This window comes from Pseudophryne corroboree, unplaced genomic scaffold (genome assembly GCF_028390025.1).
Source record: "Pseudophryne corroboree isolate aPseCor3 unplaced genomic scaffold, aPseCor3.hap2 scaffold_569, whole genome shotgun sequence".
In the NCBI taxonomy this organism is placed as follows: Eukaryota; Metazoa; Chordata; class Amphibia; order Anura; family Myobatrachidae; genus Pseudophryne; species Pseudophryne corroboree.
Window position 1 is genome coordinate 244 of NW_026970168.1, and position 25822 is coordinate 26065.

The 25822-nt window shown below is 42.8% G+C and overlaps 1 protein-coding gene across 1 annotated transcript; it reads right to left on the reverse strand.

The window, feature by feature from the left end:
* Nucleotides 1–221: 221 nt before the first annotated feature.
* LOC135033261 (uncharacterized) lies at nucleotides 222–2974 on the reverse strand (the record flags this gene model as incomplete). Its single annotated transcript, XM_063954165.1, has 4 exons — nucleotides 2477–2974; nucleotides 2012–2119; nucleotides 907–1443; nucleotides 222–825 (listed from the first exon to the last, which is right to left on the reverse strand). Coding segments are annotated over exons 1-4 (1742 nt in total), but the record flags the coding sequence as incomplete, so codon positions are not given.
* Between the last annotated feature and the right edge of the window lie 22848 nt (nucleotides 2975–25822).

Here is a 25822-nt window from a genome sequence, read left to right on the forward strand (position 1 = left end):
AGTATTTACCCTGCACAGAAACAAAATAACCCACCCAAATCTAACTCTCTCTGCACATGATATATCTGCTTCCCCTGCAGTGCACATTGTTTTGCCCAATTGCTAACTTTCTTGCTGCTGCGATCAACTCAGAATGAGGGCCATTGTAAATTTAATATTGGTCATCTGTATGTTTGTCTTGCTGTCCTTGATGTGATAATTGCTGCTCTTACACTACATACATCTCTTGCTGTGTTACTTGTTCTTCCCCACCTTGATTTAATTGATGCTCCTCTGTTGTTATTCCCTGATTCGGTAGTGCATATGTCCCAAAAGCCAAATCTGTTGATTGAAGGTGATATTGCCTTGCCATGTTGTCATCTGTAGTGTTAGTTGTTTGTGGTTCTGTATTTTGTCTTCTTTGCTGATGTGGTGTTTCAATGTTGGTTTCCCCACGTGTTTGTGTGCTTGTTCCGGATGTCTGTGGTATTGAGGTGTAAATTTCTCTTCCTTGATTGATCATGAGCTGAAGGAGGTTGGCTATCATCCTGGAGTTGGTAACAGAATCATACTGCCATACCACCATATGTTGTATACTCTGTTGAATTTGCTGTGACTGACAATTAAATATTTGCTGATTTTCATTCATATGGCTTAATAACGAGGTAATCGAAGAAAGTGCATTTCCTTGTGACTGCTGTGTGGTTGTTATTTCATCTAACCGTTGCTGCATTTTTGTCAATGTCTGTTGCATGTTATCCAATTTGTTTTCTATTCTCTGTATATCTTCTTTCATTTGTTGCTCCATGCACCCCATTCTTTCACTGATGGTATCATGGTTTCCATCTGCATGTAAATTAAAAAAAAATCTAAAATTCTTTTTTTATATGTTAAAAATTAACAGTAGGAAGTTTTTAAAAATAATACCTGTCCCATGCAATGTTTCCGTGTTCTCTTGCTCTATTGTTGCGGTCGCCTGCAATGTTGGCAAAGTCTCATGCATTATTCCCTGTTGAACAGTTGGACTGATGTCCTGTGCTATATTGTCCTGTTCTGTTATCACTGTTACATGCCTTGAATCCTCCTGTACGTTTTGCCTAGTGTCATGGACCGTGTCCTCATGTTGTGTTGTCCCTTTCAAATGCTGTGATTCCTCCTCTGTTGTTTGCATTGTTTCATGCACTGTGTCTTGATTAAGTCTTATGACATTTTCTTGAAGGGTTTCATGATGATATATTGCCTTTCTTTTAGGCAATGTGGCCTCCACCAAATTTGGTATGGGCTCATTCTCAATAGCCTCTTGCATTGTTGTTCCGTGCTCATGCACATTTTCTTCTGGAGCCGTTGTGCCTGTGACCTGCACAGTTGTCTCCTGCGTTGTGGTTCTTGCCTCCTTTTCAATGTTCTCCTCCAAAGTGTCCTGTTGTCTAAAGGACACTCTTCTACGTCGCTTGCTCATGGTATCTGTAACAAAAATTTAAATTACATTATCTTTATTAAAAACCATTCTTAAAACAATTAAGACCTTCAGGATTTTAGGTATCTAAGAGTATAACAAAACATTATGTATTCAATCATAGTGGATTGCTGCAGCTAATATGTCAGCAGTTGTGAAAAACAATGTGCATTGCAGTAGTAGTAGATTAAAAATAACATAGAATTGTATTTGTGTGTCATAATTTATGGACATATAAAAAACTGACTTCATTATAGTCAAATTGCAATTTATGCATATTATACATACCACACACAAATGTAATTCTTTTTACACATGTTATATCCACTTCTCCCTGCTGTGCATATTATTTTTTACAATTTATATAAATTTGGCAGCACCAACCATGTCTGAAATCAGTATAAATTAAAAAAATATGAACTTTTTTACGGCAACTGTTTACACGTAATGATTTATATATATTGAGCATAATATTGTTTGATTAAGGCCCAATTTTTTACATCTCTAATATTTTTTAATTTTGTAATTAAAAATACATATAATATATAACATAATAATTGGTTATTAATTTATTACCTTCGGGATCTGACAAAGCTGGTGAATGTTTCTTCTTGGATGAATCAGACTTTGTTGGAGTCCCCTTCTTATTTTTTGAAACTGTTTTGATGCTCTTCTGTTGTTTTGCTGCACATGTAAAATATAAATAGTACAAATGAGTGAACATATATATTTAGCAATATATATATATAGCAATATATATATATATATATATATTGCATAGACAGGCTGCACTCTTGGCATTTGAAATAAAGACAGACAGGCAAGTCTGTCTGTTTTTATTTCAAACGCAGGAAGTTCTTCCTGTCTCTGAAATATATATCATTGGACACAGCATCTTTGTTAACATTGTTAGGACACCGGCAATAAGATCTGATTTCATGTACCTTTGTTACTTGTGAGGTCTGTGCTTATATATATATATATATATATATATGTGTTTGGTTTTTTAATTATTATATCTAAAAAAAAATTTTTATTCACCTGTACTGCTAGGTGCTGCACTTTCTTCATGGTGTACCAGCCGAAAATAATCCTTACACTTTTTCTCCCATGTTTTCTGTAACTTATGTCCTGCTTGGATCTTATTGTTAGTTACCCTCCTGCAGTCTCTGAGTCTTTTTTTGATGCTGGACACTGTTCGCTCTGCATTCCCTGCACAAGACACATTTCTTGATATTTTCTCCCATGTTGTAATGTTGAAGCGGTTGTGTTCATCTCTATATTTTGACCCAAATAGTTGCATGTTAAATTTAATTACATCATCAATGAGAGTTTCAGTCTCATCATCTGTGAATTTAGGTGCCCTGGTGCTTGTTCCCTCCTCTGCCGATTCCTCTTCCTCCTGTGAATCTCTATTTACATGATGCTGCGTTCTTTTTTCAAGATCATCTTCGCTCTGTCTCCTTGGTTGGTTGGTATTTTCTTGTTCTTCAGTTAAAGATAGGGAACAATGTATTCTTTGCTCCTCCTCCATTTGTTATAACTGTAAATTACATTAAATATATTGATATTTAATAATACTTAATCTAAAGATTTTCATTATAGTAAATACAATATTTATATTGTAATAATAATATTTTGTTTTCAATTACCCAATAGTAAAATTTAGAAATGAAAATCTGAAATTATATTGGTTTTATAAATGTGAATACATATTTCGATGTGTATTTTTACCTTATAAGATATAACATTATTTGTGTATATTTGTTGACCAATAATTTTTAAGGATATATTGACACGAATAATATTTTATATCTAAAAAATACAGCATATAACAAAAATATTAAATATTTATTTTATAATCTTTATTACATCTTTAGATTTCAGAAAACAATAACACTATATTAATTAATACACATGACAAACTTTCTATATATACAGGTTGAGTATCCCTTATCCAAAATGCTTGGGACCAGAGGTATTTTGGATATCGGATTTGTCCGTATTTTGTAATAATTGCATACCATAATGAGATATCATGGTGATGGGACCCAAGTATAAGCACAGAATGCAGTTATGTTACATATACACCTTATACACACAGCCGGAAGGTAATTTTAGCCCATATTTTTAGTGACTTTGGGCATTGAACAAAGTGTATCTACATTTACACAATTCATTTATGTTTCATATACACCTTATACACACAGCCTGAAGGTCATTTAATACAATATTTTTAATAGCTTTGTGTATTAAACAAAGTTTGGGTACATTGAGCCATCAGAAAACAAGGGTTTCACTATCTCACTCTCACTCCAAAAAGTCAGTATTTATAAATATTTGGATATGGGATACTCAACCTGTATAACATTTGTCAATTGTTCAACACTGAAAATCAAGAATAACATGTTTCAGCTTTAAATAGATCAATTATTAAAATAAAAATAGCAATATAGTACAGTTATTAAATTGTAATCCATGTTATATATGTATAATTGTAACACATGCACTAATGTATTACCACTGTAACCTAAGGCACATTTATATCTAACCAAATCTAACTAAACCACAACAGCAGTAGTATTCTTACATCCACAACCATAATATATCTATATATATATATATATATATATATATATATATAAAGCGTGGCACTATAGTTCCACATTTACATGATACACCTTTATATATATATGTAATTAGCATAAATAGGCACCGGTATAGTATTTCACAGATAGAAATCTACATTATATGTATCACAGTAGCAAATTCGAGGATATATACACATATATATATAGGATGCACCTCAATATATAGAGAATAATATAGAAAAAATATATATTTTAGGATTATGCAATGCTTTAACAATAAATAATAGATTAATATCTAGTTGTATTTTTATCATACACACACAATAGGAATAAAGCTTGCAGTATTAGCACAAAAAATATACATACACCACCCAGTTGTGTTGCACCTTATACAATGTCAACTGTAGTGGTAGAACGCACATATATAGTGCCGCTTATATATAGTCCATAGTATTTGTGTCCCTTATGCAATGCACCCATTAGTAGTGCCTCTTATGTCCACAATAATGATAAACCTTCCTAAGTAGCCCTTTTATAATGCCCTTATTAGTATTAAAACCATTATTTATTGCATTAAAGCCAATCACCTTGTATAGTATTGTCCATAGCAGTAATGTTGCAGGTATTAATTCCCAGTCAGTTATCCTCAGTTGTTATGAATCTGTATTCAACCCAGTGGTAATGTCCCCAAGTTGTTTAGCATTACTGGGGTTTGCACAACTGTAGGTTTATAAAAATTATTAATGTCCACAGTATAAATGTACCCTTTACTTTGGCCACATTTTTTTCCAAACATTATTAATTCCAAACTGTATTTAGCAAAACATTAGTTTGCCATCTTGTACTCTGCCCTCTTGTAGTTTGCAGCACAGTAGTATGCCCCGATTATGTTAGATCAAATTTTTTACACTATTACAAACATTATAATACATTAATTTCTAAATCCTAAATAAAAACCACTCAGATCATATTCTACAAGCAACGCTACTGCATACGTCCGCTGCAGTCCTCATTCCGTCCTCTCCTCTTCACTATGGGAGAGACGTCATGACGTCTATCCCATAGCGCACACTGACAGAGCCTTGAGGCATACCTCACACCATTATCCTCTTCATAAGGCAAACAAAGCTCTGCTTATGGACTTTTCTCTTAATATATGATTGCAGAAACCTTGCCTGAACAGGTTAATGGATAAGATCAGTGTTTCATCACAAGTTATTGGCGATCATACATTAAGAGTTAATCCCATGAGCTGAGCATTATGTCCATTTTATAGAGTGTCCTGTTGTGAGGTATGCTCGAGGTGTATTGAGCTCTTTATGCTGGCTTCCGCTATGGACGGATAGATGTGCACATATTCGTAACACAATATCAGCTGGCGCACATCATCTTTGTGTGCGTCACCTGGGAACCGACAGGTTAGGTGAGCAGGAAATCAATTCTGTCTCATACTGTAAGTGACGTGATGCATTACCGCCGCGTCCCGGAACACTTGAAACACATATAATTACCGTTGCATTTATTAATACATACCTTATACATACTGTCAGGCAGTGTCAGTATAGTGTACAAAACAAATCCCTTTACCTCGACGACTCTATGTTGGACATGGGCACGCATTACAATTTAAATACTTGCAGTGTTTCTTGAACACAGATATAACAGTGTCCGTCCTCTTCACATAATTAAACCCAACATAAATTTTTAGTAATTAAAATAAAAAATTATGGATATAGAGTAATGCATACTTACGTGTTGCAGGTGTTTAAATTCAAAGGAATGTTCGTTGGAAATTATTGGTTTCTGGAAGAGTATTCACTGCAAAATAGCTGAAACAGTTGGTCAAGGTTAAAGATAAGATAGCTGCCGGTCAGCAGCGTTGTGCTTTATCACAGATACAATGTTCTTCTCTGACAGAAGCCAATTCCAAAACTCTGTCACTCTCAATGTCAATGAAGGGAAAAAGGCGGCTAAACAAGGAAGTGAGCAATACTTATAAAGACCAAAAAAAAGCGCCAAATTTAAAAATGTCAGAGGTTTAAACAGTTTAGCATGTGATTGGTCCGCAAAAATATACATACAGTGGGTAGGATACATTCATATTGGGAGGGAATTGATGGGGAACTACAAGGCTAAGCATATGCACACTATTCTGCAGTGTCCTAGTAATTGCACATAAAAAGAGAGTGTCCTGACTGCAGACAGTTCATTTGAAATGTGTGTAGCCCTGGTAGTCAGGCCGGGTGTATCTGTCGCCCGCCGCTGTGATGCGCCCAGGTTTAGACGTTACCCGCGGTCTGGATTTGGGCGGGAAATGCTGTGGAACTACAAGGCTCAGCATATGCACACTATCCTGCAGTGTCCTAGTATTTGCACATAAAAAGAGAGTGTCCTGACTGCAGACAGTTCATTTGAAATGTGTGTAGCCCTGGTAGTCAGGCCTGGTGTATCTGTCGCCCGCCGCTGTGATGCGCCCAGGTTTAGACGTTACCCGCGGCCTGGATTTGGGCGGGAAATGCTGTGGAACTACAAGGCTCAGCATATGCACACTATCCTGCAGTGTCCTAGTATTTGCACATAAAAAGAGAGTGTCCTGACTGCAGACAGTTCATTTGAAATGTGTGTAGCCCTGGTAGTCAGGCCGGGTGTATCTGTCGCCCGCCGCTGTGATGCGCCCAGGTTTAGACGTTACCCGCGGTCTGGATTTGGGCGGGAAATGCTGTGGAACTACAAGGCTCAGCATATGCACACTATCCTGCAGTGTCCTAGTATTTGCACATAAAAAGAGAGTGTCCTGACTGCAGACAGTTCATTTGAAATGTGTGTAGCCCTGGTAGTCAGGCAGGGTGTATCTGTCGCCCGCCGCTGTGATGCGCCCAGGTTTAGACGTTACCCGCGGTCTTGATTTGGGCGGGAAATGCTGTGGAACTACAAGGCTCAGCATATGCACACTATCCTGCAGTGTCCTAGTATTTGCACATAAAAAGAGAGTGTCCTGACTGCAGACAGTTCATTTGAAATGTGTGTAGCCCTGGTAGTCAGGCCGGGTGTATCTGTCGCCCGCCGCTGTGATGCGCCCAGGTTTAGACGTTACCCGCTGTCTGGATTTGGGCGGGAAATGCTGTGGAACTACAAGGCTCAGCATATGCACACTATCCTGCAGTGTCCTAGTATTTGCACATAAAAAGAGAGTGTCCTGACTGCAGACAGTTCATTTGAAATGTGTGTAGCCCTGGTAGTCTGGCCGGGTGTATCTGTCGCCCGCCGCTGTGATGCGCCCAGGTTTAGACGTTACCCGCGGTCTGGATTTGGGCGGGAAATGCTGTGGAACTACAAGGCTCAGCATATGCACACTATCCTGCAGTGTCCTAGTATTTGCACATAAAAAGAGAGTGTCCTGACTGCAGACAGTTCATTTGAAATGTGTGTAGCCCTGGTAGTCAGGCCTGGTGTATCTGTCGCCCGCCGCTGTGATGCGCCCAGGTTTAGACGTTACCCGCGGTCTGGATTTGGGCGGGAAATGCTGTGGAACTACAAGGCTCAGCATATGCACACTATCCTGCAGTGTCCTAGTATTTGCACATAAAAAGAGAGTGTCCTGACTGCAGACAGTTCATTTGAAATGTGTGTAGCCCTGGTAGTCAGGCCGGGTGTATCTGTCGCCCGCCGCTGTGATGCGCCCAGGTTTAGACGTTACCCGCGGTCTGGATTTGGGCGGGAAATGCTGTGGAACTACAAGGCTCAGCATATGCACACTATCCTGCAGTGTCCTAGTATTTGCACATAAAAAGAGAGTGTCCTGACTGCAGACAGTTCATTTGAAATGTGTGTCGCCCTGGTAGTCAGGCAGGGTGTATCTGTCGCCCGCCGCTGTGATGCGCCCAGGTTTAGACGTTACCCGCGGTCTGGATTTGGGCGGGAAATGCTGTGGAACTACAAGGCTCAGCATATGCACACTATCCTGCAGTGTCCTAGTATTTGCACATAAAAAGAGAGTGTCCTGACTGCAGACAGTTCATTTGAAATGTGTGTAGCCCTGGTAGTCAGGCCGGGTGTATCTGTCGCCCGCCGCTGTGATGCGCCCAGGTTTAGACGTTACCCGCGGTCTGGATTTGGGCGGGAAATGCTGTGGAACTACAAGGCTCAGCATATGCACACTATCCTGCAGTGTCCTAGTATTTGCACATAAAAAGAGAGTGTCCTGACTGCAGACAGTTCATTTGAAATGTGTGTAGCCCTGGTAGTCAGGCCGGGTGTATCTGTCGCCCGCCGCTGTGATGCGCCCAGGTTTAGACGTTACCCGCGGTCTGGATTTGGGCGGGAAATGCTGTGGAACTACAAGGCTCAGCATATGCACACTATCCTGCAGTGTCCTAGTATTTGCACATAAAAAGAGAGTGTCCTGACTGCAGACAGTTCATTTGAAATGTGTGTAGCCCTGGTAGTCAGGCCTGGTGTATCTGTCGCCCGCCGCTGTGATGCGCCCAGGTTTAGACGTTACCCGCGGTCTGGATTTGGGCGGGAAATGCTGTGGAACTACAAGGCTCAGCATATGCACACTATTCTGCAGTGTCCTAGTATTTGCACATAAAAAGAGAGTGTCCTGACTGCAGACAGTTCATTTGAAATGTGTGTAGCCCTGGTAGTCAGGCCGGGTGTATCTGTCGCCCGCCGCTGTGATGCGCCCAGGTTTAGACGTTACCCGCGGTCTGGATTTGGGCGGGAAATGCTGTGGAACTACAAGGCTCAGCATATGCACACTATCCTGCAGTGTCCTAGTATTTGCACATAAAAAGAGAGTGTCCTGACTGCAGACAGTTCATTTGAAATGTGTGTAGCCCTGGTAGTCAGGCCGGGTGTATCTGTCGCCCGCCGCTGTGATGCGCCCAGGTTTAGACGTTACCCGCGGTCTGGATTTTGGCGGGAAATGCTGTGGAACTACAATGCTCAGCATATGCACACTATCCTGCAGTGTCCTAGTATTTGCACATAAAAAGAGAGTGTCCTGACTGCAGACAGTTCATTTGAAATGTGTGTAGCCCTGGTAGTCAGGCCTGGTGTATCTGTCGCCCGCCGCTGTGATGCGCCCAGGTTTAGACGTTACCCGCGGTCTGGATTTGGGCGGGAAATGCTGTGGAACTACAAGGCTCAGCATATGCACACTATCCTGCAGTGTCCTAGTATTTGCACATAAAAAGAGAGTGTCCTGACTGCAGACAGTTCATTTGAAATGTGTGTAGCCCTGGTAGTCAGGCCGGGTGTATCTGTCGCCCGCCGCTGTGATGCGCCCAGGTTTAGACGTTACCCGCGGTCTGGATTTGGGCGGGAAATGCTGTGGAACTACAAGGCTCAGCATATGCACACTATCCTGCAGTGTCCTAGTATTTGCACATAAAAAGAGAGTGTCCTGACTGCAGACAGTTCATTTGAAATGTGTGTAGCCCTGGTAGTCAGGCAGGGTGTATCTGTCGCCCGCCGCTGTGATGCGCCCAGGTTTAGACGTTACCCGCGGTCTGGATTTGGGCGGGAAATGCTGTGGAACTACAAGGCTCAGCATATGCACACTATCCTGCAGTGTCCTAGTATTTGCACATAAAAAGAGAGTGTCCTGACTGCAGACAGTTCATTTGAAATGTGTGTAGCCCTGGTAGTCAGGCCGGGTGTATCTGTCGCCCGCCGCTGTGATCCGCCCAGGTTTAGACGTTACCCGCGGTCTGTATTTGGGCGGGAAATGCTGTGGAACTACAAGGCTCAGCATATGCACACTATCCTGCAGTGTCCTAGTATTTGCACATAAAAAGAGAGTGTCCTGACTGCAGACAGTTCATTTGAAATGTGTGTAGCCCTGGTAGTCAGGCCGGGTGTATCTGTCGCCCGCCGCTGTGATGCGCCCAGGTTTAGACGTTACCCGCGGTCTGGATTTGGGCGGGAAATGCTGTGTAACTACAAGGCTCAGCATATGCACACTATCCTGCAGTGTCCTAGTATTTGCACATAAAAAGAGAGTGTCCTGACTGCAGACAGTTCATTTGAAATGTGTGTAGCCCTGGTAGTCAGGCCTGGTGTATCTGTCGCCCGCCGCTGTGATGCGCCCAGGTTTAGACGTTACCCGCGGTCTGGATTTGGGCGGGAAATGCTGTGGAACTACAAGGCTCAGCATATGCACACTATCCTGCAGTGTCCTAGTATTTGCACATAAAAAGAGAGTGTCCTGACTGCAGACAGTTCATTTGAAATGTGTGTAGCCCTGGTAGTCAGGCCGGGTGTATCTGTCGCCCGCCGCTGTGATGCGCCCAGGTTTAGACGTTACCCGCGGTCTGGATTTGGGCGGGAAATGCTGTGGAACTACAAGGCTCAGCATATGCACACTATCCTGCAGTGTCCTAGTATTTGCACATAAAAAGAGAGTGTCCTGACTGCAGACAGTTCATTTGAAATGTGTGTAGCCCTGGTAGTCAGGCAGGGTGTATCTGTCGCCCGCCGCTGTGATGCGCCCAGGTTTAGACGTTACCCGCGGTCTGGATTTGGGCGGGAAATGCTGTGGAACTACAAGGCTCAGCATATGCACACTATCCTGCAGTGTCCTAGTATTTGCACATAAAAAGAGAGTGTCCTGACTGCAGACAGTTAATTTGAAATGTGTGTAGCCCTGGTAGTCAGGCCGGGTGTATCTGTCGCCCGCCGCTGTGATGCGCCCAGGTTTAGACGTTACCCGCGGTCTGGATTTGGGCGGGAAATGCTGTGGAACTACAAGGCTCAGCATATGCACACTATCCTGCAGTGTCCTAGTATTTGCACATAAAAAGAGAGTGTCCTGACTGCAGACAGTTCATTTGAAATGTGTGTAGCCCTGGTAGTCAGGCCGGGTGTATCTGTCGCCCGCCGCTGTGATGCGCCCAGGTTTAGACGTTACCCGCGGTCTGGATTTGGGCGGGAAATGCTGTGGAACTACAAGGCTCAGCATATGCACACTATCCTGCAGTGTCCTAGTATTTGCACATAAAAAGAGAGTGTCCTGACTGCAGACAGTTCATTTGAAATGTGTGTAGCCCTGGTAGTCAGGCAGGGTGTATCTGTCGCCCGCCGCTGTGATGCGCCCAGGTTTAGACGTTACCCGCGGTCTTGATTTGGGCGGGAAATGCTGTGGAACTACAAGGCTCAGCATATGCACACTATCCTGCAGTGTCCTAGTATTTGCACATAAAAAGAGAGTGTCCTGACTGCAGACAGTTCATTTGAAATGTGTGTAGCCCTGGTAGTCAGGCCGGGTGTATCTGTCGCCCGCCGCTGTGATGCGCCCAGGTTTAGACGTTACCCGCGGTCTGGATTTGGGCGGGAAATGCTGTGGAACTACAAGGCTCAGCATATACACACTATCCTGCAGTGTCCTAGTATTTGCACATAAAAAGAGAGTGTCCTGACTGCAGACAGTTCATTTGAAATGTGTGTAGCCCTGGTAGTCAGGCAGGGTGTATCTGTCGCCCGCCGCTGTGATGCGCCCAGGTTTAGACGTTACCCGCGGTCTGGATTTGGGCGGGAAATGCTGTGGAACTACAAGGCTCAGCATATGCACACTATCCTGCAGTGTCCTAGTATTTGCACATAAAAAGAGAGTGTCCTGACTGCAGACAGTTCATTTGAAATGTGTGTAGCCCTGGTAGTCAGGCCGGGTGTATCTGTCGCCCGCCGCTGTGATGCGCCCAGGTTTAGACGTTACCCGCGGTCTGGATTTGGGCGGGAAATGCTGTGGAACTACAAGGCTCAGCATATGCACACTATCCTGCAGTGTCCTAGTATTTGCACATAAAAAGAGAGTGTCCTGACTGCAGACAGTTCATTTGAAATGTGTGTAGCCCTGGTAGTCAGGCCGGGTGTATCTGTCGCCCGCCGCTGTGATGCGCCCAGGTTTAGACGTTACCCGCGGTCTGGATTTGGGCGGGAAATGCTGTGGAACTACAAGGCTCAGCATATGCACACTATCCTGCAGTGTCCTAGTATTTGCACATAAAAAGAGAGTGTCCTGACTGCAGACAGTTCATTTGAAATGTGTGTAGCCCTGGTAGTCAGGCCTGGTGTATCTGTCGCCCGCCGCTGTGATGCGCCCAGGTTTAGACGTTACCCGCGGTCTGGATTTGGGCGGGAAATGCTGTGGAACTACAAGGCTCAGCATATGCACACTATCCTGCAGTGTCCTAGTATTTGCACATAAAAAGAGAGTGTCCTGACTGCAGACAGTTCATTTGAAATGTGTGTAGCCCTGGTAGTCAGGCCGGGTGTATCTGTCGCCCGCCGCTGTGATGCGCCCAGGTTTAGACGTTACCCGCGGTCTGGATTTGGGCGGGAAATGCTGTGGAACTACAAGGATCAGCATATGCACACTATCCTGCAGTGTCCTAGTATTTGCACATAAAAAGAGAGTGTCCTGACTGCAGACAGTTCATTTGAAATGTGTGTAGCCCTGGTAGTCAGGCAGGGTGTATCTGTCGCCCGCCGCTGTGATGCGCCCAGGTTTAGACGTTACCCGCGGTCTGGATTTGGGCGGGAAATGCTGTGGAACTACAAGGCTCAGCATATGCACACTATCCTGCAGTGTCCTAGTATTTGCACATAAAAAGAGAGTGTCCTGACTGCAGACAGTTCATTTGAAATGTGTGTAGCCCTGGTAGTCAGGCCGGGTGTATCTGTCGCCCGCCGCTGTGATGCGCCCAGGTTTAGACGTTACCCGCGGTCTGGATTTGGGCGGGAAATGCTGTGGAACTACAAGGCTCAGCATATGCACACTATCCTGCAGTGTCCTAGTATTTGCACATAAAAAGAGAGTGTCCTGACTGCAGACAGTTCATTTGAAATGTGTGTAGCCCTGGTAGTCAGGCCGGGTGTATCTGTCGCCCGCCGCTGTGATGCGCCCAGGTTTAGCCGTTACCCGCGGTCTGGATTTGGGCGGGAAATGCTGTGGAACTACAAGGATCAGCATATGCACACTATCCTGCAGTGTCCTAGTATTTGCACATAAAAAGAGAGTGTCCTGACTGCAGACAGTTCATTTGAAATGTGTGTAGCCCTGGTAGTCAGGCAGGGTGTATCTGTCGCCCGCCGCTGTGATGCGCCCTGGTTTAGACGTTACCCGCGGTCTGGATTTGGGCGGGAAATGCTGTGGAACTACAAGGCTCAGCATATGCACACTATCCTGCAGTGTCCTAGTATTTGCACATAAAAAGAGAGTGTCCTGACTGCAGACAGTTCATTTGAAATGTGTGTAGCCCTGGTAGTCAGGCCGGGTGTATCTGTCGCCCGCCGCTGTGATGCGCCCAGGTTTAGACGTTACCCGCGGTCTGGATTTGGGCGGGAAATGCTGTGGAACTACAAGGCTCAGCATATGCACACTATTCTGCAGTGTCCTAGTACAAAAATTAGTACAAAAAAATGGGACTAGGAAAATGAATATTGTGGTACATTGCTGTGCGGAATATGTTCAAAGTTAGGTTGAGACATACTTAGGGGGAAACAAAAAGGGATGAGGGCAGGCAGGAGTGGCAGGGGTGAAAGTCGGGCCTGGCAGTTTAAGGAACGCTGTGAGGGGTTGAAGGGCAGGCTGGGAGCTGTAGTGCCACGGCTTGAAGTAGCGGTTAGGGGTTGAGGTTTAGACGGGGAACGTCTTAAAAAAGACCTGTATGCATAGACGGCATGACGACGCGCGCCTGGGTCTGTCCGCCTGGAATTAGCGGGCAGGGGGTCAGGCAGGAGAAGGGGTGCAGAGCTGAGACTGGGGGTGCCCATGCCTTCAGGTATGTGACTGCAGGGTGGACGTCGGGCCTTGCATTTGAAGGGACGCTGTGAGGGGTTGAAGGGCAGGCTGGGAGCTGTAGTGCCACGGCTTGAAGTAGCGGTTAGGGGTTGAGGTTTAGACGGGGAACGTCTTAAAAAAGACCTGTATGCATAGACGGCATGACGACGCGCGCCTGGGTCTGTCCGCCTGGAATTAGCGGGCAGGGGGTCAGGCAGGAGAAGGGGTGCAGAGCTGAGACTGGGGGTGCTCATGCCTTCAGGTATGTGACTGCAGGGTGGACGTCGGGCCTGGCATTTGAAGGGACGCTGTGAGGGTTTGAAGGGCAGGCTGGGAGCTGTAGTGCCACGGCTTGATGTAGCGGTTAGGGGTTGAGGTTTAGACGGGGAACGTCTTAAAAAAGACCTGTATGCATAGACGGCATGACGACGCGCGCCTGGGTCTGTCCGCCTGGAATTAGCGGGCAGGGGGTCAGGCAGGAGAAGGGGTGCAGAGCTGAGACTGGGGGTGCCCATGCCTTCAGGTATGTGACTGCAGGGTGGACGTCGGGCCTGGCATTTGAAGGGACGCTGTGAGGGGCTGAAGGGCAGGCTGGGAGCTGTAGTGCCACGGCTTGAAGTAGCGGTTAGGGGTTGAGGTTTAGACGGGGAACGTCTTAAAAAAGACCTGTATGTATAGACGGCATGACGACGCGCGCCTGGGTCTGTCCGCCTGGAATTAGCGGGCAGGGGGTCAGGCAGGAGAAGGGGTGCAGAGCTGAGACTGGGGGTGCCCATGCCTTCAGGTATGTGACTGCAGGGTGGACGTCGGGCCTGGCATTTGAAGGGACGCTGTGAGGGGCTGAAGGGCAGGCTGGGAGCTGTAGTGCCACGGCTTGAAGTAGCGGTTAGGGGTTGAGGTTTAGACGGGGAACGTCTTAAAAAAGACCTGTATGCATAGACGGCATGACGACGCGCGCCTGGGTCTGTCCGCCTGGAATTAGCGGGCAGGGGGTCAGGCAGGAGAAGGGGTGCAGAGCTGAGACTGGGGGTGCCCATGCCTTCAGGTATGTGACTGCAGGGTGGACGTCGGGCCTGGCATTTGAAGGGACGCTGTGAGGGGTTGAAGGCCAGGCTGGGAGCTGTAGTGCCACGGCTTGAAGTAGCGGTTAGGGGTTGAGGTTTAGACGGGGAACGTCTTAAAAAAGACCTGTATGCATAGACGGCATGACGACGCGCGCCTGGGTCTGTCCGCCTGGAATTAGCGGGCAGGGGGTCAGGCAGGAGAAGGGGTGCAGAGCTGAGACTGGGGGTGCCCATGCCTTCAGGTATGTGACTGCAGGGTGGACGTCGGGCCTGGCATTTGAAGGGACGCTGTGAGGGGTTGAAGGGCAGGCTGGGAGCTGTAGTGCCACGGCTTGAAGTAGCGGTTAGGGGTTGAGGTTTAGACGGGGAACGTCTTAAAAAAGACCTGTATGCATAGACGGCATGACGACGCGCGCCTGGGTCTGTCCGCCTGGAATTAGCGGGCAGGGGGTCAGGCAGGAGAAGGGGTGCAGAGCTGAGACTGGGGGTGCTCATGCCTTCAGGTATGTGACTGCAGGGTGGACGTCGGGCCTGGCATTTGAAGGGACGCTGTGAGGGGTTGAAGGGCAGGCTGGGAGCTGTAGTGCCACGGCTTGAAGTAGCGGTTAGGGGTTGAGGTTTAGACGGGGAACGTCTTAAAAAAGACCTGTATGCATAGACGGCATGACGACGCGCGCCTGGGTCTGTCCGCCTGGAATTAGCGGGCAGGGGTCAGGCAGGAGAAGGGGTGCAGAGCTGAGACTGGGGGTGCCCATGCCTTCAGGTATGTGACTGCAGGGTGGACGTCGGGCCTGGCATTTGAAGGGACGCTGTGAGGGGCTGAAGGGCAGGCTGGGAGCTGTAGTGCCACGGCTTGAAGTAGCGGTTAGGGGTTGAGGTTTAGACGGGGAACGTCTTAAAAAAGACCTGTATGCATAGACGGCATGACGACGCGCGCCTGGGTCTGTCCGCCTGGAATTAGCGGGCAGGGGGTCAGGCAGGAGAAGGGGTGCAGAGCTGAGACTGGGGGTGCCCATGCCTTCAGGTATGTGACTGCAGGGTGGACGTCGGGCCTGGCATTTGAAGGGACGCTGTGAGGGGTTGAAGGGCAGGCTGGGAGCTGTAGTGCCACGGCTTGAAGTAGCGGTTAGGGGTTGAGGTTTAGACGGGGAACAAATTGGTATCGATGTTTTAAATTTCGATCTTCCTTTTGTCGTTTCAAATATTAGCGATCCACTTGGTGTAGATTATACTTATTGTCGATTATATATACATTCGATTTCTGATTGTCGATCATTTGTTTTGTCGACCTATTGGTTGTCGATCACATATACATTCGATTATTATTATTGTCGACCATTTGCATTGTCGACCATGCACATTGTCGAACACGTGATAGGTCGATAATATTTTGGGTCGTACATGGGGTGTTCGATTATAAATATTGTCGATCTATTGTTTACCGATAGGTTTTCGGGTCGACCTTATCTCTTTGTCGATGATGATTTTGTCGATTAGAAGTAATGGTCGACGTATTACATGTCGACTAGAGGTTCCTGTCGATGTTCGTGTAGTCGATGTTCAATTGTCGACTTAGACATTGCCGATGTTAATGCGTCCGATTTAACGTCCGGATCCCTTTTGGGATAGTACCTAAAGTTTAAAGCAGAAATTGGGGCACTTTTGAAATTTTCATTTTTGACCAAAATCGACAGGTTCGGGGCTTAGGGAATTTCTCATATGCCACAAAACGGTTGAAGCTCCTGTTCAAAAATTATGCTCCATAATCAACTTCTGTCACCTTAGTGATACATTTTGGGATAGTACCTAAAGTTTAAAGCAGAAATTGGGGCACTTTTGAAATTTTCATTTTTGACCAAAATCGACAGGTCCGGGGCTTAGGGAATTTCTCATATGCCACAAAATGGTTGAAGCTACTGTTCAAAAATTATGCTCTGAAATCAACTTCTGTCACCTTAGTAATACATTTTGGGAAAGTACCTAAACTTTAAAGCAGAAATTGGGGCACTTTTGAAATTTTCATTTTTGACCAAAATCGACAGGTCCGGGGCTTAGGGAATTTCTCATATGCCACAAAACGGTTGAAGCTCCTTTTCAAAAATTATGCTCCATAATCAACTTCTGTCACCTTAGTGATACATTTTGGGATATTACCTAAAGTTTAAAGCAGAAATTGGGGTACTTTTGAAATTTTCATTTTAGACCAAAATCAACAGGTCCGGGGCTTAGGGAATTTCTCATATGCCACAAAACGGTTGAAGCTCCTGTTCAAAAATGATGCTCCATAATCAACTTCTGTCACCTTAGTGATACATTTTGGGATAGTACCTAAACTTTAAAGCAGAAATTGGGGCACTTTTGAAATTTTCATTTTTGACCAAAATCGACAGGTTCGGGGCTTAGGGAATTTCTCATATGCCACAAAACGGTTGAAGCTCCTGTTCAAAAATTATGCTCATTAAACAACTTCTGTCACCTTAGTGATACATTTTGGGATAGTACCTAAAGTTTAAAGCAGAAATTGGGGCACTTTTGAAATTTTTATTTTTGACCAAAATCGACAGGTCCGGGGCTTAGGGAATTTCTCATATGCCACAAAACGGTTGAAGCTACTGTTCAAAAATTATGCTCTGAAATCAACTTCTGTCACCTTAGTAATACATTTTGGGAAAGTACCTAAACTTTAAAGCAGAAATTGGGGCACTTTTGAAATTTTCATTTTTGACCAAAATCGACAGGTCCGGGGCTTAGGGAATTTCTCATATGCCACAAAACGGTTGAAGCTCCTGTTCAAAAATTATGCTCCATAATCAACTTCTGTCACCTTAGTGATACATTTTGGGATATTACCTAAAGTTTAAAGCAGAAATTGGGGTACTTTTGAAATTTTCATTTTAGACCAAAATCAACAGGTCCGGGGCTTAGGGAATTTCTCATATGCCACAAAACGGTTGAAGCTCCTGTTCAAAAATGATGCTCCATAATCAACTTCTGTCACCTTAGTGATACATTTTGGGATAGTACCTAAAGTTTAAAGCAGAAATTGGGGCACTTTTGAAATTTTCATTTTTGACCAAAATCGACAGGTCCGGGGCTTAGGGAATTTCTCATATGCCACAAAACGGTTGAAGCTACTGTTCAAAAATTATGCTCCGAAATCAACTTCTGTCACCTTAGTGATACATTTTGGGAAAGTACCTAAACTTTAAAGCAGAAATTGGGGCACTTTTGAAATTTTCATTTTTGACCAAAATCGACAGGTCCGGGGCTTAGGGAATTTGTCATATGCCACAAAATGGTTGAAGCTCCTGTTCAAAAATTATGCTCCGAAATCAACTTCTTTCACCTTAGTGATACATTTTGGGATAGTACCTAAAGTTTAAAGCAGAAATTGGGGCACTTTTGAAATTTTCATTTTTGACCAAAATTGACAGGTCCGGGGCTTAGGGAATTTCTCATATGCCACAAAACGGTTGAAGCTACTGTTCAAAAATTATGCTCTGAAATCAACTTCTGTCACCTTAGTGATACATTTTGGGATAGTACCTAAAGTTTAAAGCAGAAATTGGGGAACTTTTGAAATTTTCATTTTTGACCAAAATCGACAGGTTCGGGGCTTAGGGAATTTCTCATATGCCACAAACCGGTTGAAGCTACTGTTCAAAAATTATGCTCTGAAATCAACTTCTGTCACCTTAGTGATACATTTTGGGATAGTACCTAAAGTTTAAAGCAGAAATTGGGGCACTTTTGAAATTTTCATTTTAGACCAAAATCATCAGGTCCGGGGCTTAGGGAATTTCTCATATGCCACAAAACGGTTGAAGCTCCTGTTCAAAAATTATGCTCCATAATCAACTTCTGTCACCTTAGTGATACATTTTGGGATAGTACCTAAAGTTTAAAGCAGAAATTGGGGAACTTTTGAAATTTTCATTTTTGACCAAAATCGACAGGTCCGGGGCTTAGGGAATTTCTCATATGCCACAAAACGGTTGAAGCTCCTGTTCAAAAATTATGCTCTGAAATCAACTTCTGTCACCTTAGTGATACATTTTGGGATAGTACCTAAACTTTAAAGCAGAAATTGGGGCACTTTTGAAATTTTCATTTTTGACCAAAATCGACAGGTCCGGGGCTTAGGGAATTTCTCATATGCCACAAAACAGTTGAAGCTCCTGTTCAAAAATTATGCTCCGAAATCAACTTCTGTCACCTTAGTGATACATTTTGGGATAGTACCTAAACTTTAAAGCAGAAATTGGGGCACTTTTGAAATTTTCATTTTAGACCAAAATCTACAGGTCCGGGGCTTAGGGAATTTCTCATATGCCACAAAACGGTTGAAGCTCCTGTTCAAAAATTATGCTCCATAATCAACTTCTGTCACCTTAGTGATACATTTTGGGATAGTACCTAAAGTTTAAATCAGAAATTGGGGCACTTTTGAAATTTTCAATTTTGACCAAAATCGACAGGTCCGGGGCTTAGGGAATTTCTCATATGCCACAAAGCGGTTGAAGCTACTGTTCAAAAATTATGCTCTGAAATCAACTTCTGTCACCTTAGTGATACATTTTGGGAAAGTACCTAAACTTTAAAGCAGAAATTGGGGCACTTTTGAAATTTTCATTTTTGACCAAAATCGCCAGGTCCGGGGCTTAGGGAATTTCTCATATGCCACAAAACAGTTGAAGCTCCTGTTCAAAATTTATGCTCCGAAATCAACTTCTGTCACCTTAGTGATACATTTTGGGATAGTTCCTATACTTTAAAGCAGAAATTGGGGCACTTTTGAAATTTTCATTTTTGACCAAAATCAACAGGTCCGGGGCTTAGGGAATTTCTCATATGCCACAAAACGGTTGAAGCTCCTGTTCAAAAATTATGCTCCATAATCAACTTCTGTCACCTTAGTGATACATATTGGGATAGTACCTAAAGTTTAAATCAGAAATTGGGGCACTTTTGAAATTTTCATTTTTGACCAAAATCGACAGGTCCGGGGCTTAAGGAATTTCTCATATGCCACAAAACGGTTGAAGCTACTGTTCAAAAATTATGCTCTGAAATCAACTTATGTCACCTTAGTGATACATTTTGGGAAAGTACCTAAACTTTAAAGCAGAAATTGGGGCACTTTTGAAATTTTCATTTTTGACCAAAATCGACAGGTCCGGGGCTTAGGGAATTTATCATATGCTACAAAACAGTTGAAGCTACTGTTCAAAAATTATGCTCTGAAATCAACTTCTGTCACCTTAGTGATACATTTTGGGATAGTACCTAAAGTTTAAAGCAGAAATTGGGGCACTTTTGAAATTTTCATTTTTGACCAAAATCGACAGGTCCGGGGCTTAGGGAATTTCTCATATGCCACAAAACGGTTAAAGCTACTGTTCAAAAATTATGCTCTGAAATCAACTTCTGTCACCTTAGTGATACATTTTGGGAAAGTACCTAAACTTTAAAGCAGAAATTGGGGCACTTTTGAAATTTTCATTTTTGACCAAAATCGCCAGGTCCGGGGCTTAGGGAATTTCTCATATGCCACAAAACAGTTGAAGCTCCTGTTCAAAATTTATGCTCCAAAATCAACTTCTGTCACCTTAGTGATACATTTTGGGATAGTACCTAAACTTTAAAGCAGAAATTGGGGCACTTTTGAAATTTTCATTTTTGACCAAAATCGACAGGTCCGGTGCTTAGGGAATTTGTCATATGCCACAAAATGGTTGAAGCTCCTGTTCAAAAATGATGCTCCGAAATCAACTTCTGTCACCTTAGTGATACATTTTGGGATAGTTCCTATACTTTAAAGCAGAAATTGGGGCACTTTTGAAATTTTCATTTTTGACCAAAATCGACAGGTCCGGGGCTTAGGGAATTTCTCATATGCCACAAAACGGTTGAAGCTCCTGTTCAAAAATGATGCTCCGAAATCAACTTCTGTCACCTTAGTGTTACATTTTGGGATAGTTCCTATACTTTAAAGCAGAAATTGGGGCACTTTTGAAATTTTCATTTTTGACCAAAATCGACAGGTCCGGGGCTTAGGGAATTTCTCATATGCCACAAAACGGTTGAAGCTCCTGTTCAAAAATTATGCTCCATAATCAACTTCTGTCACCTTAGTGATACATTTTGGGATAGTACCTAAAGTTTAAAGCAGAAATTGGGGCACTTTTGAAATTTTCATTTTTGACCAAAATCGACAGGTCCGGGGCTTAGGGAATTTCTCATATGCCACAAAACAGTTGAAGCTACTGTTCAAAAATGATGCTCTGAAATCAACTTCTGTCACCTTAGTGATACATTTTGGGAAAGTACCTAAACTTTAAAGCAGAAATTGGGGCACTTTTGAAATTTTCATTTTTGACCAAAATCGACAGGTCCGGGGCTTAGGGAATTTATCATATGCTACAAAACAGTTGAAGCTACTGTTCAAAAATTATGCTCTGAAATCAACTTCTGTCACCTTAGTGATACATTTTGGGATAGTACCTAAAGTTTAAAGCGGAAATTGGGGCACTTTTGAAATTTTCATTTTTGACCAAAATCGACAGGTCCGGGGCTTAGGGAATTTCTCATATGCCACAAAACGGTTGAAGCTACTGTTCAAAAATTATGCTCTGAAATCAACTTCTGTCACCTTAGTGATACATTTTGGGAAAGTACCTAAACTTTAAAGCAGAAATTGGGGCACTTTAGAAATTTTCATTTTTGACCAAAATCGCCAGGTCCGGGGCTTAGGGAATTTCTCATATGCCACAAAACAGTTGAAGCTCCTGTTCAAAATTTATGCTCCGAAATCAACTTCTGTCACCTTAGTGATACATTTTGGGATAGTACCTAAACTTTAAAGCAGAAATTGGGGCACTTTTGAAATTTTAATTTTTGACCAAAATCGACAGGTCCGGTGCTTAGGGAATTTGTCATATGCCACAAAATGGTTGAAGCTCCTGTTCAAAAATGATGCTCCGAAATCAACTTCTGTCACCTTAGTGATACATTTTGGGAAAGTACCTAAACTTTAAAGCAGAAATTGGGGCACTTTTGACATTTTCATTTTTGACCAAAATCGACAGGTCCGGGGCTTAGGGAATTTATCATATGCCACAAAACAGTTGAAGCTACTGTTCAAAAATGATGCTCTGAAATCAACTTCTGTCACCTTAGTGATACATTTTGGGATAGTACCTAAACTTTAAAGCAGAAATTGGGGCACTTTTGAAATTTTCATTTTTGACCAAAATCGACAGGTCCGGGGCTTAGGGAATTTCTCATATGCCGCAAAACGGTTGAAGCTACTGTTCAATAATTATGCTCTGAAATCAACTTCTGTCACCTTAGTGATACATTTTGGGATAGTACCTAAACTTTAAAGCAGAAATTGGGGCACTTTTGAAATTTTAATTTTTGACCAAAATCGACAGGTCCGGGGCTTAGGGAATTTCTCATATGCCACAAAATGGTTGAAGCTCCTGTTCAAAAATTATGCTCCGAAATCAACTTCTGTCACCTTTAGTGATACATTTTGGGATAGTACCTAAACTTTAAAGCAGAAATTGGGGCACTTTTGAAATTTTCATTTTTGACCAAAATCGACAGGTCCGGGGCTTAAGGAATTTCTCATATGCCACAAAACGGTTGAAGCTACTGTTCAAAAATTATGCTCTGAAATCAACTTATGTCACCTTAGTGATACATTTTGGGAAAGTACCTAAACTTTAAAGCAGAAATTGGGGCACTTTTGAAATTTTCATTTTTGACCAAAATCGACAGGTCCGGGGCTTAGGGAATTTATCATATGCTACAAAACAGTTGAAGCTCCTGTTCAAAAATTATGCTCTGAAATCAACTTCTGTCACCTTAGTGATACATTTTGGGATAGTAACTAAAGTTTAGAGCAGAAATTGGGGCACTTTTGAAATTTTCATTTTTGACCAAAATCGACAGGTCCGGGGCTTAGGGAATTTCTCATATGCCACAAAACGGTTGAAGCTACTGTTCAAAAATTATGCTCTGAAATCAACTTCTGTCACCTTAGTGATACATTTTGGGATAGTACCTAAACTTTAAAGCAGAAATTGGGGCACTTTTGAAATTTTCATTTTTGACCAAAATCGACAGGTCCGGGGCTTAGGGAATTTATCATATGCCACAAAACAGTTGAAGCTACTGTTCAAAAATTATGCTCTGAAATCAACTTCTGTCACCTTAGTGATACATTTTGGGATAGTACCTAAACTTTAAAGCAGAAATTGGGGCACTTTTGAAATTTTCATTTTTGACCAAAATCGACAGGTCCGGGGCTTAGGGAATTTCTCATATGCCACAAAATGGTTGAAGCTCCTGTTCAAAAATTATGCTCCGAAATCAACTTCTGTCACCTTAGTGATACATTTTGGGATAGTACCTAAACTTTAAAGCAGAAATTGGGGCACTTTTGAAATTTTCATTTTAGACCAAAATCTACAGGTCCGGGGCTTAGGGAATTTCTCATATGCCACAAAACGGTTGAAGCTACTGTTCAAAAATTATGCTCTGAAATCAACTTCTGTCACCTTAGTGATACATTTTGGGGTAGTACCTAAAGTTTAAATCAGAAATTGGGGCACTTTTGAAATTTTCATTTTTGACCAAAATCGACAGGTCCGGGGCTTAGGGAATTTCTCATATGCCACAAAACGGTTGAAGCTACTGATCAAAAATTATGCTCTGAAATCAACTTCTGTCACCTTAGTGATACATTTTGGGATAGTACCTAAAGTTTAAAGCAGAAATTGGGGCACTTTTGAAATTTTCATTTTTGACCAAAATTGACAGGTCCGGGGCTTAGGGAATTTCTCATATGCCACAAAACGGTTGAAGCTACTGATCAAAAATTATGCTCCGAAATCAACTTCTGTCACCTTAGTGATACATTTTGGGATAGTACCTAAAGTTTAAAGCAGAAATTGGGGCACTTTTGAAATTTTCATTTTTGACCAAAATCGACAGGTTCGGGGCTTAGGGAATTTCTCATATGCCACAAAACGGTTGAAGCTCCTGTTCAAAAAATATGCTCCGAAATCAACTTCTGTCACCTTAGTGATACATTTTGGGATAGTACCTAAACTTTAAAGCAGAAATTGGGGCACTTTTGAAATTTTCATTTTTGACCAAAATCGACAGGTCCGGGGCTTAGGGAATTTCTCATATGCCACAAAACGGTTGAAGCTCCTGTTCAAAAATTATGCACCATAATCAACTTCTGTCACCTTAGTGATACATTTTGGGATAGTACCTAAACTTTAAAGCAGAAATTGGGGCACTTTTGAAATTTTCATTTTTGACCAAAATTGACAGGTCCGGGGCTTAAGGAATTTCTCATATGCCACAAAACGGTTGAAGCTCCTGTTCAAAAATGATGCTCCGAAATCAACTTCTGTCACCTTAGTGATACATTTTGGGAAAGTACCTAAACTTTAAAGCAGAAATTGGGGCACTTTTGAAATTTTCATTTTTGACCAAAATCGCCAGGTCCGGGGCTTAGGGAATTTCTCATATGCCACAAAACAGTTGAAGCTCCTGTTCAAAATTTATGCTCCGAAATCAACTTCTGTCACCTTAGTGATACATTTTGGGATAGTACCTAAAATTTAAAGCAGAAATTGGGGCACTTTTGAAATTTTCATTTTTGACCAAAATCGACAGGTCCGGTGCTTAGGGAATTTGTCATATGCCACAAAATGGTTGAAGCTCCTGTTCAAAAATGATGCTCCGAAATCAACTTCTGTCACCTTAGTGATACATTTTGGGATAGTTCCTATACTTTAAAGCAGAAATTGGGGCACTTTTGAAATTTTCATTTTTGACCAAAATCGACAGGTCCGGGGCTTAGGGAATTTCTCATATGCCACAAAACGGTTGAAGCTCCTGTTCAAAAATTATGCTCCGAAATCAACTTCTGTCACCTTAGTGTTACATTTTGGGATAGTTCCTATACTTTAAAGCAGAAATTGGGGCACTTTTGAAATTTTCATTTTTGACCAAAATCGACAGGTCCGGGGCTGAGGGAATTTCTCATATGCCACAAAACGGTTGAAGCTCCTGTTCAAAAATTATGCTCCATAATCAACTTCTGTCACCTTAGTGATACATTTTGGGATAGTACCTAAAGTTTAAAGCAGAAATTGGGGCACTTTTGAAATTTTCATTTTTGACCAAAATCGACAGGTCCGGGGCTTAGTGAATTTCTCATATGCCACAAAACAGTTGAAGCTACTGTTCAAAAATTATGCTCTGAAATCAACTTCTGTCACCTTAGTGATACATTTTGGGAAAGTACCTAAACTTTAAAGCAGAAATTGGGGCACTTTTGAAATTTTCATTTTTGACCAAAATCGACAGGTCCGGGGCTTAGGGAATTTATCATATGCCACAAAACAGTTGAAGCTACTGTTCAAAAATTATGCTCTGAAATCAACTTCTGTCACCTTAGTGATACATTTTGGGATAGTACCTAAACTTTAAAGCAGAAATTGGGGCACTTTTGAAATTTTCATTTTTGACCAAAATCGACAGGTCCGGGGCTTAGGGAATTTATCATATGCCACAAAACAGTTGAAGCTACTGTTCAAAAATTATGCTCTGAAATCAACTTCTGTCACCTTAGTGATACATTTTGGGATAGTACCTAAACTTTAAAGCAGAAATTGGGGCACTTTTGAAATTTTCATTTTAGACCAAAATCTACAGGTCCGGGGCTTAGGGAATTTCTCATATGCCACAAAATGGTTGAAGCTACTGTTCAAACATTATGCTCTGAAATCAACTTCTGTCACCTTAGTGATACATTTTGGGATAGTACCTAAAGTTTAAATCAGAAATTGGGGCACTTTTGAAATTTTAATTTTTGACCAAAATCGACAGGTCCGGGGCTTAGGGAATTTCTCATATGCCA